This window comes from Sinocyclocheilus grahami, unplaced genomic scaffold (genome assembly GCF_001515645.1).
Source record: "Sinocyclocheilus grahami isolate Dianchi unplaced genomic scaffold, SAMN03320097.WGS_v1.1 scaffold627.1, whole genome shotgun sequence".
NCBI classification, from domain to species: Eukaryota; Metazoa; Chordata; class Actinopteri; order Cypriniformes; family Cyprinidae; genus Sinocyclocheilus; species Sinocyclocheilus grahami.
The window spans coordinates 106,159-120,073 of NW_015505806.1; the positions used below are offsets into that span (position 1 = coordinate 106,159).

At 38.0% G+C, this 13,915-nt stretch overlaps 1 protein-coding gene across 1 annotated transcript in view; it reads left to right on the forward strand.

Moving 5' to 3' along the window:
- LOC107557978 (transmembrane protein 266-like) overlaps positions 1–13,915 on the forward strand; it is a 63,043-nt gene extending 49,128 nt beyond the window's left edge. Inside the window, exons 7-10 of the mRNA XM_016241576.1 lie at positions 1,087–1,225; positions 5,297–5,412; positions 9,452–9,656; positions 12,758–13,915. Coding sequence (XP_016097062.1) covers positions 1,087–1,225; positions 5,297–5,412; positions 9,452–9,656; positions 12,758–13,434 — 1,137 coding nt within the window. The 3' untranslated portion in view covers positions 13,435–13,915. The remainder of the gene's footprint in view (positions 1–1,086; positions 1,226–5,296; positions 5,413–9,451; positions 9,657–12,757) is intronic.

Here is a 13,915-nt window from a genome sequence, read left to right on the forward strand (position 1 = left end):
GGAGGTCGTTGGGGAAGCATGACCTGGTAGTCAGGTTCCTTAAGGGGGCGAGAATGTTAAATCCTCCACAGCCACCCTCTATACCCTCTTGGGACCTGACTCTGGTGCTCACGGCACTACAGCAGGGCCGATTTGAGCCTTTGCGGGTGGTTGAGCTGAAGTTCCTTTCGATGAAGACTTTGCTCCTGCTTGCATTGGCCTCCATCAAGAGGGTAGGGGACCTGCACGCATTTTCGGTCAACGATTCGTGCCTGGAGTTCGGGCCGGCTGATTCCCAGGTAACCCTGAGGCCCCGGCCCGGCTACGTGTCCAAGGTTCCCGCTACCCCTTCAGGAATCAGGTGGTGAACCTCCAAGCGCTGCCCTCGGAGGAGGCAGACCCAGCCCTAGTTTTGCTCTGTCCCGTCCGAGCCTTAAGGTGCTATGTAGACCGGACGCAAAGCTTCAGGACCTCAGACCAGCTCTTTGTCTGTCACGGAGGCCGGCAGAAGGGGAATGCCCTTCCAAAAAAATTTTTGACTTTGTTTCATGTGATTCTGAGAAAATGGGAAATATAAACTCCAAATTGTGAGTCTGTGTTTCTTTTATTCTGAATTATGAGAATAAAAAATAAAGGCAATTGTGACTTTTTTTCCCGCAACTGCAAGTTTATAACTCACAATTCTGACTTTTTTCTTCACAGTTCTGAGTTTGTATCTCGCAATTCTGAGATTATATATCTTCTGAGAACTGTTATATATTATATATTCTGAGAACTGTGAGATATCACCTCAGAATTGTGAGATAAAAATTCAAAATTTGCAGAAAAATTCATTAGTATAAAAGAAAATTATGAGAAAAATCACAATTACCTGCTCTGTTTTTTTTTTCATGGCAGAAAAGGGCTTCCATAATTTATTAAATAATACATACATTTTAAATTTATTTCAGATCTATTAAATAAATTATAGTTAGTATAGTATGTTATGAAGTGTCTACAGTTGAGCATTACCTGGTATGTAACAGCTCATAGTAATAAATACACTTTTACATGTTACAAGCTGAAAGGCATATGATTGTGTTTCGTTGTTGATGTTGTTTTATTCAGGTATTTGACGGTGCTGTGATTGTACTCTCTTTGGCCCCAATGGTGGCCTCCACAGTGGCGAACGGCCCCAGCAGCCCCTGGGACGCTATCAGCCTCATCATCACCCTCCGCATCTGGAGAGTCAAGAGAATCATTGACGGTAAGCTGCTTTATTACAACACACCATTCACAATCTTTTTTGACACTATAAAGTCTTTAAAAATACTGTTGTAAGTAATATTTATTTATTTACTGAATGTAAATACATTTGACCTTTAAAGCACTTTTAGCATTTAAGCATTAGCTAATTCAGCTGATTAATTTTACTAGCTGTTGTCCTGTCCGGCCCAATGAGTGTGAGTTATGATAGGCGTCTCACACGCGCTGCTACTGCCAGCGTTGGTCTTATTAAAATTCAGATTGATTCAGAGTCTTTTGTCTGCGCTGAGAGGAGCATAATGTCCATAATGTCTCAGCACGGGTTCTGTATGCAAGTGTATTCATGGTCGATGGCTGGGGCAGGTCACCCTCATTCTCACTAAACATCATTGAGCTGTTGAGTACCGCGCCATCAGACACACTTACATGAACACTGGTGATGACAACAAACAGCTCTGCCAGTGCTGAGATCCAGTAGCACCTCACAGAAACACCCCTGAGTTTGATATAAAAGTCATGATAAATAAAATACATCAATACAAGCAGTGTTGTTATTGATGAATCTATAAAAAAATAGTTTTTGATCATTGAAATAAAATATTTCTGAAAAGAATATTTCTGAAAATAATACTGAAATCAAATATAATACAATGAAAATTTGAAATGTTGATTTGGTAACTCACTACTAAAGTACTAGAATTACTAAAACTGAAATAAAAAGAAAGCTATATAGAAAAATAGTAAATAATGGATGAATGAAAAAAAAAGCTCGACAAAAAAAAGACAAAAGCATGTAACAATTACTAAAACTTAAACTGAAAATATAAAAATAAAAGCAAAAAAATACATTTTAAAGATACAGTAGTAAACTTAAAGCTTTAATTATTTAGTACAATTTTAATTGCAATTAATAGTTTTATGTCATTTTTTATTTAATCATTCAAATATAAATTTTAGATCTATTTTGTCTATACTTCATATGAATCTAAAGTGCTTGCATGCCTTCTTCTGTGCCTTTTCTATTAAAATTTACATTTATATTGCTTTGTGCCTGTGTTTTTGTGTATTCTGCATGTTTGTTTGCATATATATCTTATCTTTTCCCTATCCTTCCTGGTTTAAGATGTGCAAGCTGTGAGAATTGCGTATGTTTTCATGTGTGTGTTTGTTCATACCCCTCAAGATTTTAATTTGAGAGCGTGCACAGTTGGCACAAAAAAAAAGACGGCTAAATACGGTCGTCACACTTTACACAGTTTAATACAACAGTAGAATGCTGAAGTTATGTAATCTGAACTCTGAGAAATGAAGGAAAAACTAAAGCTGATATTTCACATTCATGAGCTCAAGTCTCACGGCGAGTCAGATCCAGTTTTACGCCACCCTGTGGTTGGACCATGATGTACACAGCAGGACATAAAAGCACCATGCCGTGCTGAACTTCAGAAAAGACACCAGCACATGGTTAAATTTACTGAGGGTTAGTTGCTGAGATATGCTGCTTTATATTTTTATTTTATTTTATTACTTTATTTTTTCATTTCTTTTTTATACCTAAAGAATTTTAGGAACTCAATTAAGGCCATGTCCACACGTACACGGGTATTTTTATAAATGTAGTTTTTCCTTCTTCTGTTAAAAAAAATCTCCGTCCACATGAAAACGCATGCTATGAAGCACTGTCAAGAGCATGCCAAACCAACAGGTGGCGATATAACCATAAAGCTATGTTGGCCAATCAGAAGCCTGAAAGAGTCTCCAGTAGGCGGAGATAACAGCGCAGGCTCCGACCTCACAAGCCAAAAACTCCGGTTTGGCTGTCTACAGACACGATAACACTGCAACCGGAGTTTCTGAAAATCTTCACCCTGGCAGTAGGGATGGGCGATGCCACTTATTTTGTTATCGATACGATACCGATATTTTTCAAGGCAGTATCGTCGATATCGATATCGATACCGATACGATACTTCTGAACTAAACTTTTAAATTATGAAATTTATTAAATTACTAAACGTAAAATGGGTAATGATAACCACTTTGTTTAAAACACATTTTAACATTCAATACGCCTTAATTGTAACTTATTAGGTTATCTTTTTGTTTACACATGGTTCAGATATGTTTTTTGTTTACACATGATTCGAATCTACAAATACTACAGTTGAACTACGGTCACTTTAGTAAAACCACGGTTCATTTTCATAAGGGACTGCCAATGACAGGCTGTTGTTGACAGGTTGTGACAACCTTTTTTGACAGTGTATGATTTATATTAACATTACCGAATAGAACATGATCAATATTATCTTTCAACGTTCAATTTAAATAACTGTAACTGCACAAACTATGTAGGCTAATTTCAATTAGTTTATTGTGAAATAACTCAAACATATATGTTTTTTTTCTTCTGTCCTCTGATAAGCTTTGTTCAGGGCTGCCGTTCCCAAAAGCTTTAATGCTTTCTTATGATACTTTTGGGAAATGCAGCCCTGTTTGAATGAACTGTCAGAAGTGAGTGAACGCTCTCTGTGATGGAATGGTTCTGTCTTGCAACATTTGCGTGTTCAGATGAGCAGGAAAATAGTTATATCCTACACAATTATTTACTAACAGTAAATAAGGTCCAATTAAATGCCTTATTTTTTTGTTAAATAAAATCACTGGTAAATAAAACACACCTTAGTATCGATATTTATTGTTTGAGTATCGATACTTTCGATACTCGTATCAGTATCGATATATCGATACTTCGGATCGATAGGCCCATCCCTACCTGGCAGGCTTTTTCAAAAATGTTTGGTTTCAGTGAACTGGTGCTGCGTTTGCGTGTGGACGAACGGCCAAACCGCGTAGAAAAAGCTGCGGTTTTAAAAATAACCGTGAGTCTAACACATTGCAACGCAGCAAAGCATGCTGGGAGTTCTGTCAGCAGATGGTACCAGTGTGAGAAGAGACTAATTGAAATGGAGAGCGAGTGGATGATAAGAGGGGTCATGTGGATATGGCTTTATTAAGAGCCAACAGCAGACAGCAGAGCACCTGATTGAAAGCCTTTGGCCCTCTCAGCACAATCCCAGCCCAGCCAAAGAAATCAACTTCAGACGACGCTCATGTCATGTTCATGGAATATGAGGCAAAAATGGGCTCTTCACTTAGGTGTGGATGGAGGTGATGTTAGCATTTGGCGGCATTGTATGTTTGCAGAAAACAATTAGCGGTTCATCAAAGCTGCCCATTGTGTGTTAAACCTGTTAACATTTGATCAGCTGTTTTACAGTATTTTTATTGAGATGTGTTCTATTTAAATAATTGTGGTCTATTCAAATACATGTAGTCTGTTCAAACAATTGTATAATATTATTTGAATATAAATATTGTAGAAATATTCTATTAAGACATTGTGTTATTTATTTATACATTAATAAATATTTAGATAAAACAATAATAACAATAAAACATTCTATATAATTCAACCAGATACAAAACTACAGATTCAAAAATGACTGATTAAAAGCTAATAATTTATTTTGAAAGAAAGAAATGAATACTTTTATTTAGTAATGATGTTTTAAAATGTGAAATGAAGACTGATTTAAAAAAAAATCTATTTACAAAAGAATGCAGCTCTTTTGAATCTTCTCTTCATCAAAGAATCATGAGGGGGAAAATGTATCATGGTTTCCACCAAAATATGAAGCAGCACAACTGTTTTCAACTCTAATAATAATCATAAATGTTTCTTGAGCAGCAAATCAGCATATTAGACTGATTTCTGAAGGATCACGTGACACTGAAGACTGGAGTAATGATGCTGAAAATTCAGCTTTGATCACAGAAATAAATTGCATTTTAAAATACATTAAAATTCTAATATTGTTTAACTGTAATATTACTGATTTTATTTTATTTATATCAAGTAAATGCTGCTTTGTTGAGCATGAAAGATTTCTTTCAAAAACATAAAAAAATCTTACCAACCCCAAACTTTGCTCAAAAAGGATGCGTGTATTTGATCAACCAAAAAAAAAAAAGTACACCTTTACTCGGCTGTGTTGTTTCTCTTCTGTAGCGTATGTGCTACAAGTGAAGGTGGAGATGGAGCTGGAGATCCAGCAGTATGAGAAGACCAAAGCTGTGAGGGAGGAACAGCTGGAGAGACTCACACAGATCTGCCAGGAACAGGCCGTGAGTGATGAACTAACCCTTCACTGATCTCTGACATTTACATTACCAACATAACACAAAAAGTACAACTCTTGTGCTAGTGACACTTACCTTGACAGTAGCTCTGCAATAGAAGTATACTCAGGAGTGTAAGTTTTGCTTTGAAGGAATAGTTCACCCAAAAATAAGAATGTACTCATCCTCAGGCCATCCGAGATAAAGATGAGTTTGTATCTTCATCAGAACAGATTTGGAGAAATGTAGCATTCCATCAGTTGCTCACCAGTGGATGCTCTGCAGTGAATGGGTGCCGTCAGAATGAGAGTCCAAACAGCTGATAAAAACATCACAATAATCCACAAGTAATCCACTCCACTCCAGTCCAACAATTAATGTCTTGTGAAGTGAACAGCTGCATGTTTGTAAGAAACAAATCCATCAAGACGTTTTTAATTACAAAAGTGTCCTCTATCCATAATGTTGCGTTCTCCAGTGAAAAGTTGCCCCATCTGAATCAGGAGAGAAATATGCACAGATCAAGCACCGTTTACAAGTGAAAATATGTTGGTGGATTTTATTTTGAGAGGACAACACTAAATGGACGTTATTATGGATAACGGACTCATAGTTTGACTGGTTTTCTGTGGTTTGGATTAAAACTGTTTTAATGAAAACAGTTGAATTAATTGAGCTTGTTTCTTACAAACATGCAACTTTTCACTTCACAAGATGTTAAGTGATGGACTGGAGTGGTGTGGATTACTTGTGGATTATTGTAATGTTTTTATCAGCTGTTTGGACTCTCATTCTGACGGCACCCATTCACTGCAGAGCATCCACTTGTGAGCAACTGATGGAATGCTACATTTCTCCAAATCTGTTCTGATGAAGATACAAACTCATCTTTATCTCGGATGGCCTGAGGATGAGTACATTCTTATTTTTGGGTGAACTATTCCTTCAAAGCAAAACTTACACTCCTGAGTATACTTCTATTGCAGAGCTACTGTCAAGGTAAGTGTCACTAGCACAAGAGTTGTACTTTTTGTGTTATGTTGGTAATGTAAATGTCAGAGATCAGTGAAGGGTTAGTTCATCACTCACGGCCTGTTCCTGGCAGATCTGTGTGAGTCTCTCCAGCTGTTCCTCCCTCACAGCTTTGGTCTTCTCATACTGCTGGATCTCCAGCTCCATCTCCACCTTCACTTGTAGCACATACGCTACAGAAGAGAAACAACACAGCCGAGTAAAGGTGTACTTTTTTTTTTTTGGTTGATCAAATACACGCATCCTTTTTGAGCAAAGTTTGGGGTTGGTAAGATTTTTTTATGTTTTTGAAAGAAATCTTTCATGCTCAACAAAGCAGCATTTACTTGATATAAATAAAATAAAATCAGTAATATTACAGTTAAACAATATTAGAATTTTAATGTATTTTAAAATGCAATTTATTTCTGTGATCAAAGCTGAATTTTCAGCATCATTACTCCAGTCTTCAGTGTCACGTGATCCTTCAGAAATCAGTCTAATATGCTGATTTGCTGCTCAAGAAACATTTATGATTATTATTAGAGTTGAAAACAGTTGTGCTGCTTCATATTTTGGTGGAAACCATGATACATTTTCCCCCTCATGATTCTTTGATGAAGAGAAGATTCAAAAGAGCTGCATTCTTTTGTAAATAGATTTTTTTTTAAATCAGTCTTCATTTCACATTTTAAAACATCATTACTAAAAGTTTGTATCTTCATCAGAACAGATTTGGAGAAATGTAGCATTCCATCAGTTGCTCACAAGTGGATGCTCTGCAGTGAATGGGTGCCGTCAGAATGAGAGTCCAAACAGCTGATAAAAACATCACAATAATCCACAAGTAATCCACTCCACTCCAGTCCAACAATTAATGTCTTGTGAAGTGAACAGCTGCATGTTTGTAAGAAACAAATCCATCAAGACGTTTTTAATTACAAAAGTGTCCTCTATCCATAATGTTGCGTTCTCCAGTGAAAAGTTGCCCCATCTGAATCAGGAGAGAAATATGCACAGATCAAGCACCGTTTACAAGTGAAAATATGTTGGTGGATTTTATTTTGAGAGGACAACACTAAATGGACGTTATTATGGATAACGGACTCATATTTTGACTGGTTTTCTGTGGTTTGGATTAAAACTGTTTTAATGAAAACAGTTGAATTAATTGAGCTTGTTTCTTACAAACATGCAACTTTTCACTTCACAAGATGTTAAGTGATGGACTGGAGTGGTGTGGATTACTTGTGGATTATTGTAATGTTTTTATCAGCTGTTTGGACTCTCATTCTGATGGCACCCATTCACTGCAGAGGACCCACTGGTGAGCAAGTGATGTAATGCTACATTTCTCTAAATCGGTTCTGATGAAGAAACAAACTCATCTACATTTCGGATGGCCTGAGGGTAAATTTGCAGCCATTTTTCATTTTTGTGTGAATAATTGTTTTAACTCCCCTCTCCAAACATTTTTCCATAATCATGTTGCACCGTGTATTTGTCCAGCAGAGGGCAGCACTCTGACACACAATCAAATTTCACTTTAATTCATCTGCTCAGTAACACAGTGCCTGTAATCACTGATCTTTTTTTTATTGATCAGAGCATTTCTCTAAATCTGTTCTGATGAAGAAACAAACTCATCTACATTTCGGATGGCCTGAGGGTAAATTTGCAGCCATTTTTCATTTTTGTGTGAATAATTGTTTTAACTCCCCTCTCCAAACATTTTTCCATAATCATGTTGCACCGTGTATTTGTCCAGCAGAGGGCAGCACTCTGACACACAATCAAATTTCACTTTAATTCATCTGCTCAGTAACACAGTGCCTGTAATCACTGATCTTTTTTTTTTATTGATCAGATTGTATCTGTTTATTTAACCATATTAGTCACCAGAAAAAAAATATTTGAAACACGTCTGTTTATTTGGGGGATTTTCGGTCCAGAATTATATGCTACTGATGTCCATAGACACTGATGTATGTGAATTGTGTCTCAACAGCACAATGCATCCTGAATATCCCCCATATTTTAAACCGCACCAAGCTCATGCTTCATTTCTGATCGAGTCTCGGCGGATGATGCAAGCTCGCGTTTCAAGCTGCAATCCAGCCCAGCGTATTACATAAAACAGTCACGTGACCCATCCAGCCTGTCCTGGGCCCACCAGACAGATAACACAGACAGGGATCAATGCACGCCACTGAAATACACAATTGACCCTAGATGTGTTTCTGTTGTTCTTCTCCTTGGGGAAGAAGACCGATAAGACTGTGATAGAAATGTCTGTTGGAAACTGATCCGAGACCTGTCGATATCAGCGCAGCGGCCCTGAGAACAGTAGAGCTCATTGATTATGTCGAGTGTGTGGACATTGATTCAACAAATAAAGCATATTGGAGTTACAATTTAGCAAGGAGATCCAGTTCAGTGTGTTTATGATATAAGTTATAGACAATGATTTGTAATACTACCAGTAATAATTGTTTGATAACCTAAATGGTTATAACTTTAATCAAAATTATAATTAGAATAATAGCTATAATTATCATTTATAATTGAAGAGCTATAATCTTAGTGTGTGGGTTTTTCCAAAATGGTTACTCCTAAAGTTTAGGTAGCAAGGTAGCTAATGAACAGTTAAATTAAATTAAATTAAATTAAATTAAATAAAAAAAAATCTAATCTGGAGTTCTTAATCTAATTTAAATAAACAAAAACAATAAAATAAAATATTAGAAATAAAAGATTCTGCACTATTTGTAGATCACTAATCAAATAAGCTAATTTTTGCCTTTGAATAAAAGGTTAGATCTCCTTGTTTACATTGAAAACAAACACATTTTATTCATATTAGTATTTTCATATGAATAAAATCTGTTAATTAAGACGTTCAATTTAGTGGGGTTTCTTGACAAAACATATTTTACTTTTACATTATATGTAACAGCCCATAATGACAGCAAATTAAATTACTTAAATGATTTCAAAATATGTCAGTCTCTGTCTGCATTCTTGTTTTGGGCAGTTTGAGATCAGGCAGTTGAGGGCTCACCTGGCGCAGCAGGATTTGGATCTGGCCGCTGAGCGTGAGGCTGCCATGCAGATCCACCATGTGTGGGGGAAACAGAGCAGCAGCTTCCAGGAAATAGACGGCCTGGGTCCCGCTGGATCTGACAACGAGTGCCGCGCCAACACCAGAGAGCCCAGACCTCCTCCAGGTACCCAGACCGGTCCTATCACTGCCTTTTTAATGAGTTAAGAACCAGCCCAGTCTCACACGAGAAATGATGTAACATTTATCCACACACCACTAAAATGTCTCCAGTAATTCTGATGTTAAAATGATATTGAATATGGAAGTGATGATATCTATCTATCTATCTATCTATCTATCTATCTATCTATCTATCTATCTATCTATCTATCTCTCTCTCTCTCTATCTATCTATCTATCTATCTCTCTATCTATCTATCATCTATCATATATCTATCTCTCTCTCTATCTATCTCTCTCTCTCTATCTATCTATCATCTATATATCTATCTATCTATCTATCATCTATCTCTCTCGCTCTCTATCTCTATCTATTTATCTCTCTCTCTATCTATCTCTCTCTATCTGTCCATCTATCTATCTATCTATCCATCCATCTATCTATCTCTCTATCTATCCATCTATCTATCCATATATCCATCTATCTATCCATCTATCATCTCTCTCTCTCTATCTCTCTATCTATCTATCTCTCTCTCTCTCTATCTATCCATCTATCTATCTATCCATCTATCTATCCATCTATCATCTATCTCTCTCTCTCGCTATCTCTCTATCTATCTATCCATCTATCATCTATCTCTCTCTCTCTATCTATCTATCCATCTATCATCTATCTCTCGCTATCTCTCTATCTATCCATCTATCTATCTATCATCTATCTCTCTCTCTATCTATCTATCTATCATCTATATATCTGTCTATCATCTATCTCTCTCTCGCTCTCTATCTCTCTCTGTCTATCTATGTATCTCTCTCTCTATCTATCTCTCTTTATCCATCCATCCATCCATCTATCCATATATCTATCTATCTATCTATCTCTCTATCTATCTATCCATCTATCATCTATCTATCTATCCATCTATCTATCATCTATCTCTCTCTCTCTCTCTCTCTATCTATCTATCTATCTAACATCCCTTCAGTGTTTACTGTGACAGTACAATCAGGACAGATCGTATGATATCCCATTATAACAGACCGCTATAATGTTCCCCACATGTCAGGTCACATTGGGATCTGTTTGGCAGGAGTACAGCTGTTATACACACACACACAGCTGCTCTGTGCATTGGGTCTTGTTCATCCTGAAAGAGTATTCAACTATGGCACAAACATCTGTTCCTTTAACCTGAAAAACCCCACAATGGTCCTCATGCAAGCCACACTTCATCCCCTAGAGGATTGTGGGAAATGTGGGCACCAGGAGCCAGCCCGTGGCTTTTTCCTCTAAATGATAAAGGACAGAAATGCTGTCAAAGCGCAGACCGACCCCTGGAGACAGAAGAGCAGAGGAGAGGAGATAGAATGACGGTTGCCTGAGGGCTCGTATCTTAGCGGCCATATTTTATATTTGGCACCTTAGACATGTATAACACGGGAGTTAGATGCATTTAAGCACCAAAGACAAAGACGCAGAAAATATAAGAGCAGCTGAGTGATCTCATTTTTTAAAGAGCTGCTTTTTGAAGTTGAGGCCATTACCTGTCAGAGTTCAGCCAGAGCGAGGTCTCTTTTATCTCCGCTGTGGTTCGGATGAGAATTTACTGCATCGAGCCGAGCGACCACAAAGAGATACTGCGTGACATGATCATGCTGAATCATCGCTCTCAAAGTCTGCTTAGTTTCAGAAACCGGATTCCTCAAATACTGGATGGAGACACCAAAAATAAATAGTTCATATAATGACTACGTTTTGACAGTGTCAAGTTCAAAGCTGAAATCTGTTTCTTTTCAAAAACAAATGTAATATTTTGTGACATTTTAGAATGAGAAAAAACTGCCAATGAGGTTAGAAAAATAAACTTGACTGAAGATATTTTCTATGAAAACATTTTGCTTTCCACTTAAATTTATCTTGTGGTTTAAGGATGTTTGGCTTTTTACCAGAAAACAAGGCAAAAATAAAGATTTTTTCCCAGTGCAGGACATGAGGAAAGACTTCAGAGCTCGCACATGTATTCTAGTTATTCTAGATAATCTTTGTGGGGCACATTACGTGTCAGAGCTTGACCCCAAGCAACACCAACTACGGTATTTTACCAAAAGCAATGCTTACAATTGCAAATTTTAAAAAGTACAATGCATTTTTTTTTTTTAAATAAGGTTTCACATTCACTTTCTTTTACTCTTCCCTGGAAGAAGTAAAAATGTGTGTGTGGCTGTCTTCATCCTCATGTGTTATTTATATTCGGCTGTGATTGTCTTCCTGGTGTTTTAGTCGGCTGCCCATCTCCTCCCGAGCCTCCGTTTGATGAATATTTCAAACAGTAAAAATGAATTTAAAAAGGCGCTGCGAGTTGGGTCTCGTCTCCAGAGATGTGCGGATGGCACTTAGAGTGCAGTCGACTCCTCGCTCTGCCAGGCAGATCGTAAGACCTTCTACCCAGCCGATGACCTCCGCTGCATCTACTATTAATCTATGCATATACATCCAAATTATTGGTTTACTGATACTAGTTTCTCGGCAGATGCCAACTTTTAGATAGCAAGGTGGATCATGGGTCATAAATTGTTGAAATATACAGTATATATGTATAATTTAATATATTGGAGTATGCAAGTATGTATTTTAAAAAAATAGGCAAATGAGATCAAAAATTAAATATTCAATATTTACTTTAAATCAGTGTTTAGTATAATTGAGACTATTATAATTTGTATGAGTAATTTAAATCAGTTTTTATTTTAATATTTTCCGTTTTCATTTTAGTTTTAGTAAATTTGTTGTGTCAGTCATTATTAGCAGTTTTTTTATATGTCTATGTCAAGTTGAACTAAATGAGAAATGTTGACTTGGCAACTAGCTGAAATAGAAAAGGTTTTTATATATTTTGTTTAATTTTAAGTTTATTTTTGGCTTTAAATTTAGTTTTAGTTATCTACAACAACCCTGCTTTAAATTCCCTTGACAATCGACAAGACCAATCTGAAGATTACACCTCATTGTTCATCAAATACACTAATCATTTGATCTCAAAATTCCAAAAGGTCTGGCTAATGTATCAGTTGACCACTGTCACGATGCTTAAACATTTAGAAAGTGAATGAGAGCCAATGTTATACTATCTGTTATACACACAGACATTGGGGTGCCCGACCCTGGTGCACGTGTCATAACCACAGCAGCCATCGATGTCCACCTTCCTACCAACCCCAGCCACTTGCCGCCTTCCCTCGTCAGTGCTGACGGCCCGGGCAGTGGCCAGGAGCGCACGGGCAGCTCTGTAAGTGAAGCATCCAGCACGACCATGTCCCGGTCCAGCTGCAGCTTCACAGCCCGGCAGTACAGCATCAGCAGCCACACACTGGGCTCCACAACTGACTGCAGCTCTACCGTACGGGAAGCCTCCACCTCAGACTACAGCGGCCAACGCTGCTGCCCTCCTCCATACTGCAGCCCTTTGACCCTCGGCACACAACCAGGTGTCCATGACCCCAGCGCGGTGGTCAAAGAACTGCTCTCTTCCCTGTCTGAGGACTCCTGCCTGGCGCAGAAAGGCAGGGTGGACCCGGTCAACCTTAAATTGCCCAGTCCGGCAGGGTCAGTAAAGGCCAGTCCGGAACTGCAACACAGGGTGAACATATACAACAAGAGAAACCAGGAAAGTCTGGGCATATTCCAGACCAAGCCACTAATTCACCTGCAGGGGACCGAGCCATCTCTGGAGGAGAAGTACAGGCTTATGGAGCCGGCAGATACTCCACTGAGCCATATACCGGACACATAGAGCATGAAGTTTGGGACGGTGACCACCAAAACCAGCTGAAGCAGCCTCTCTCTTGGTCTCTCTTTCTATATCGCTTACTTACTGGCTGTGTCCGAAATATAAAAAATGGTGACATTACTGGCAGTATCTGGAGGTAGGAAGGCATCAGGGCATATCAGAGTCTAATGTTTGTGGAACGTTCTCTACTGAAAAAGTGTGACTTGTCAAGAGGTTGCTGAGTCAGTGTAAATGACTCAGCTTGTCCAAATCTGCTCCAACAGACCTTCTTTTCAAGTAATCCAGAACACCTTCGTTGGTTGGGTAAGGTGTGTCTAATAAGGGTTGGAACTAAATTCCGTGTGAAGTCAACTCTCTGGGAGCAGGGTTGGCTACCCCTGCTTCTTTTCACCAGATTTATGTGGATTCCCTTGTTACAAATGGTGCAAAAACACAAGGCTGGAATACACTATGTCTTGTAAAATGGTTAGAGAAAAATATAAAT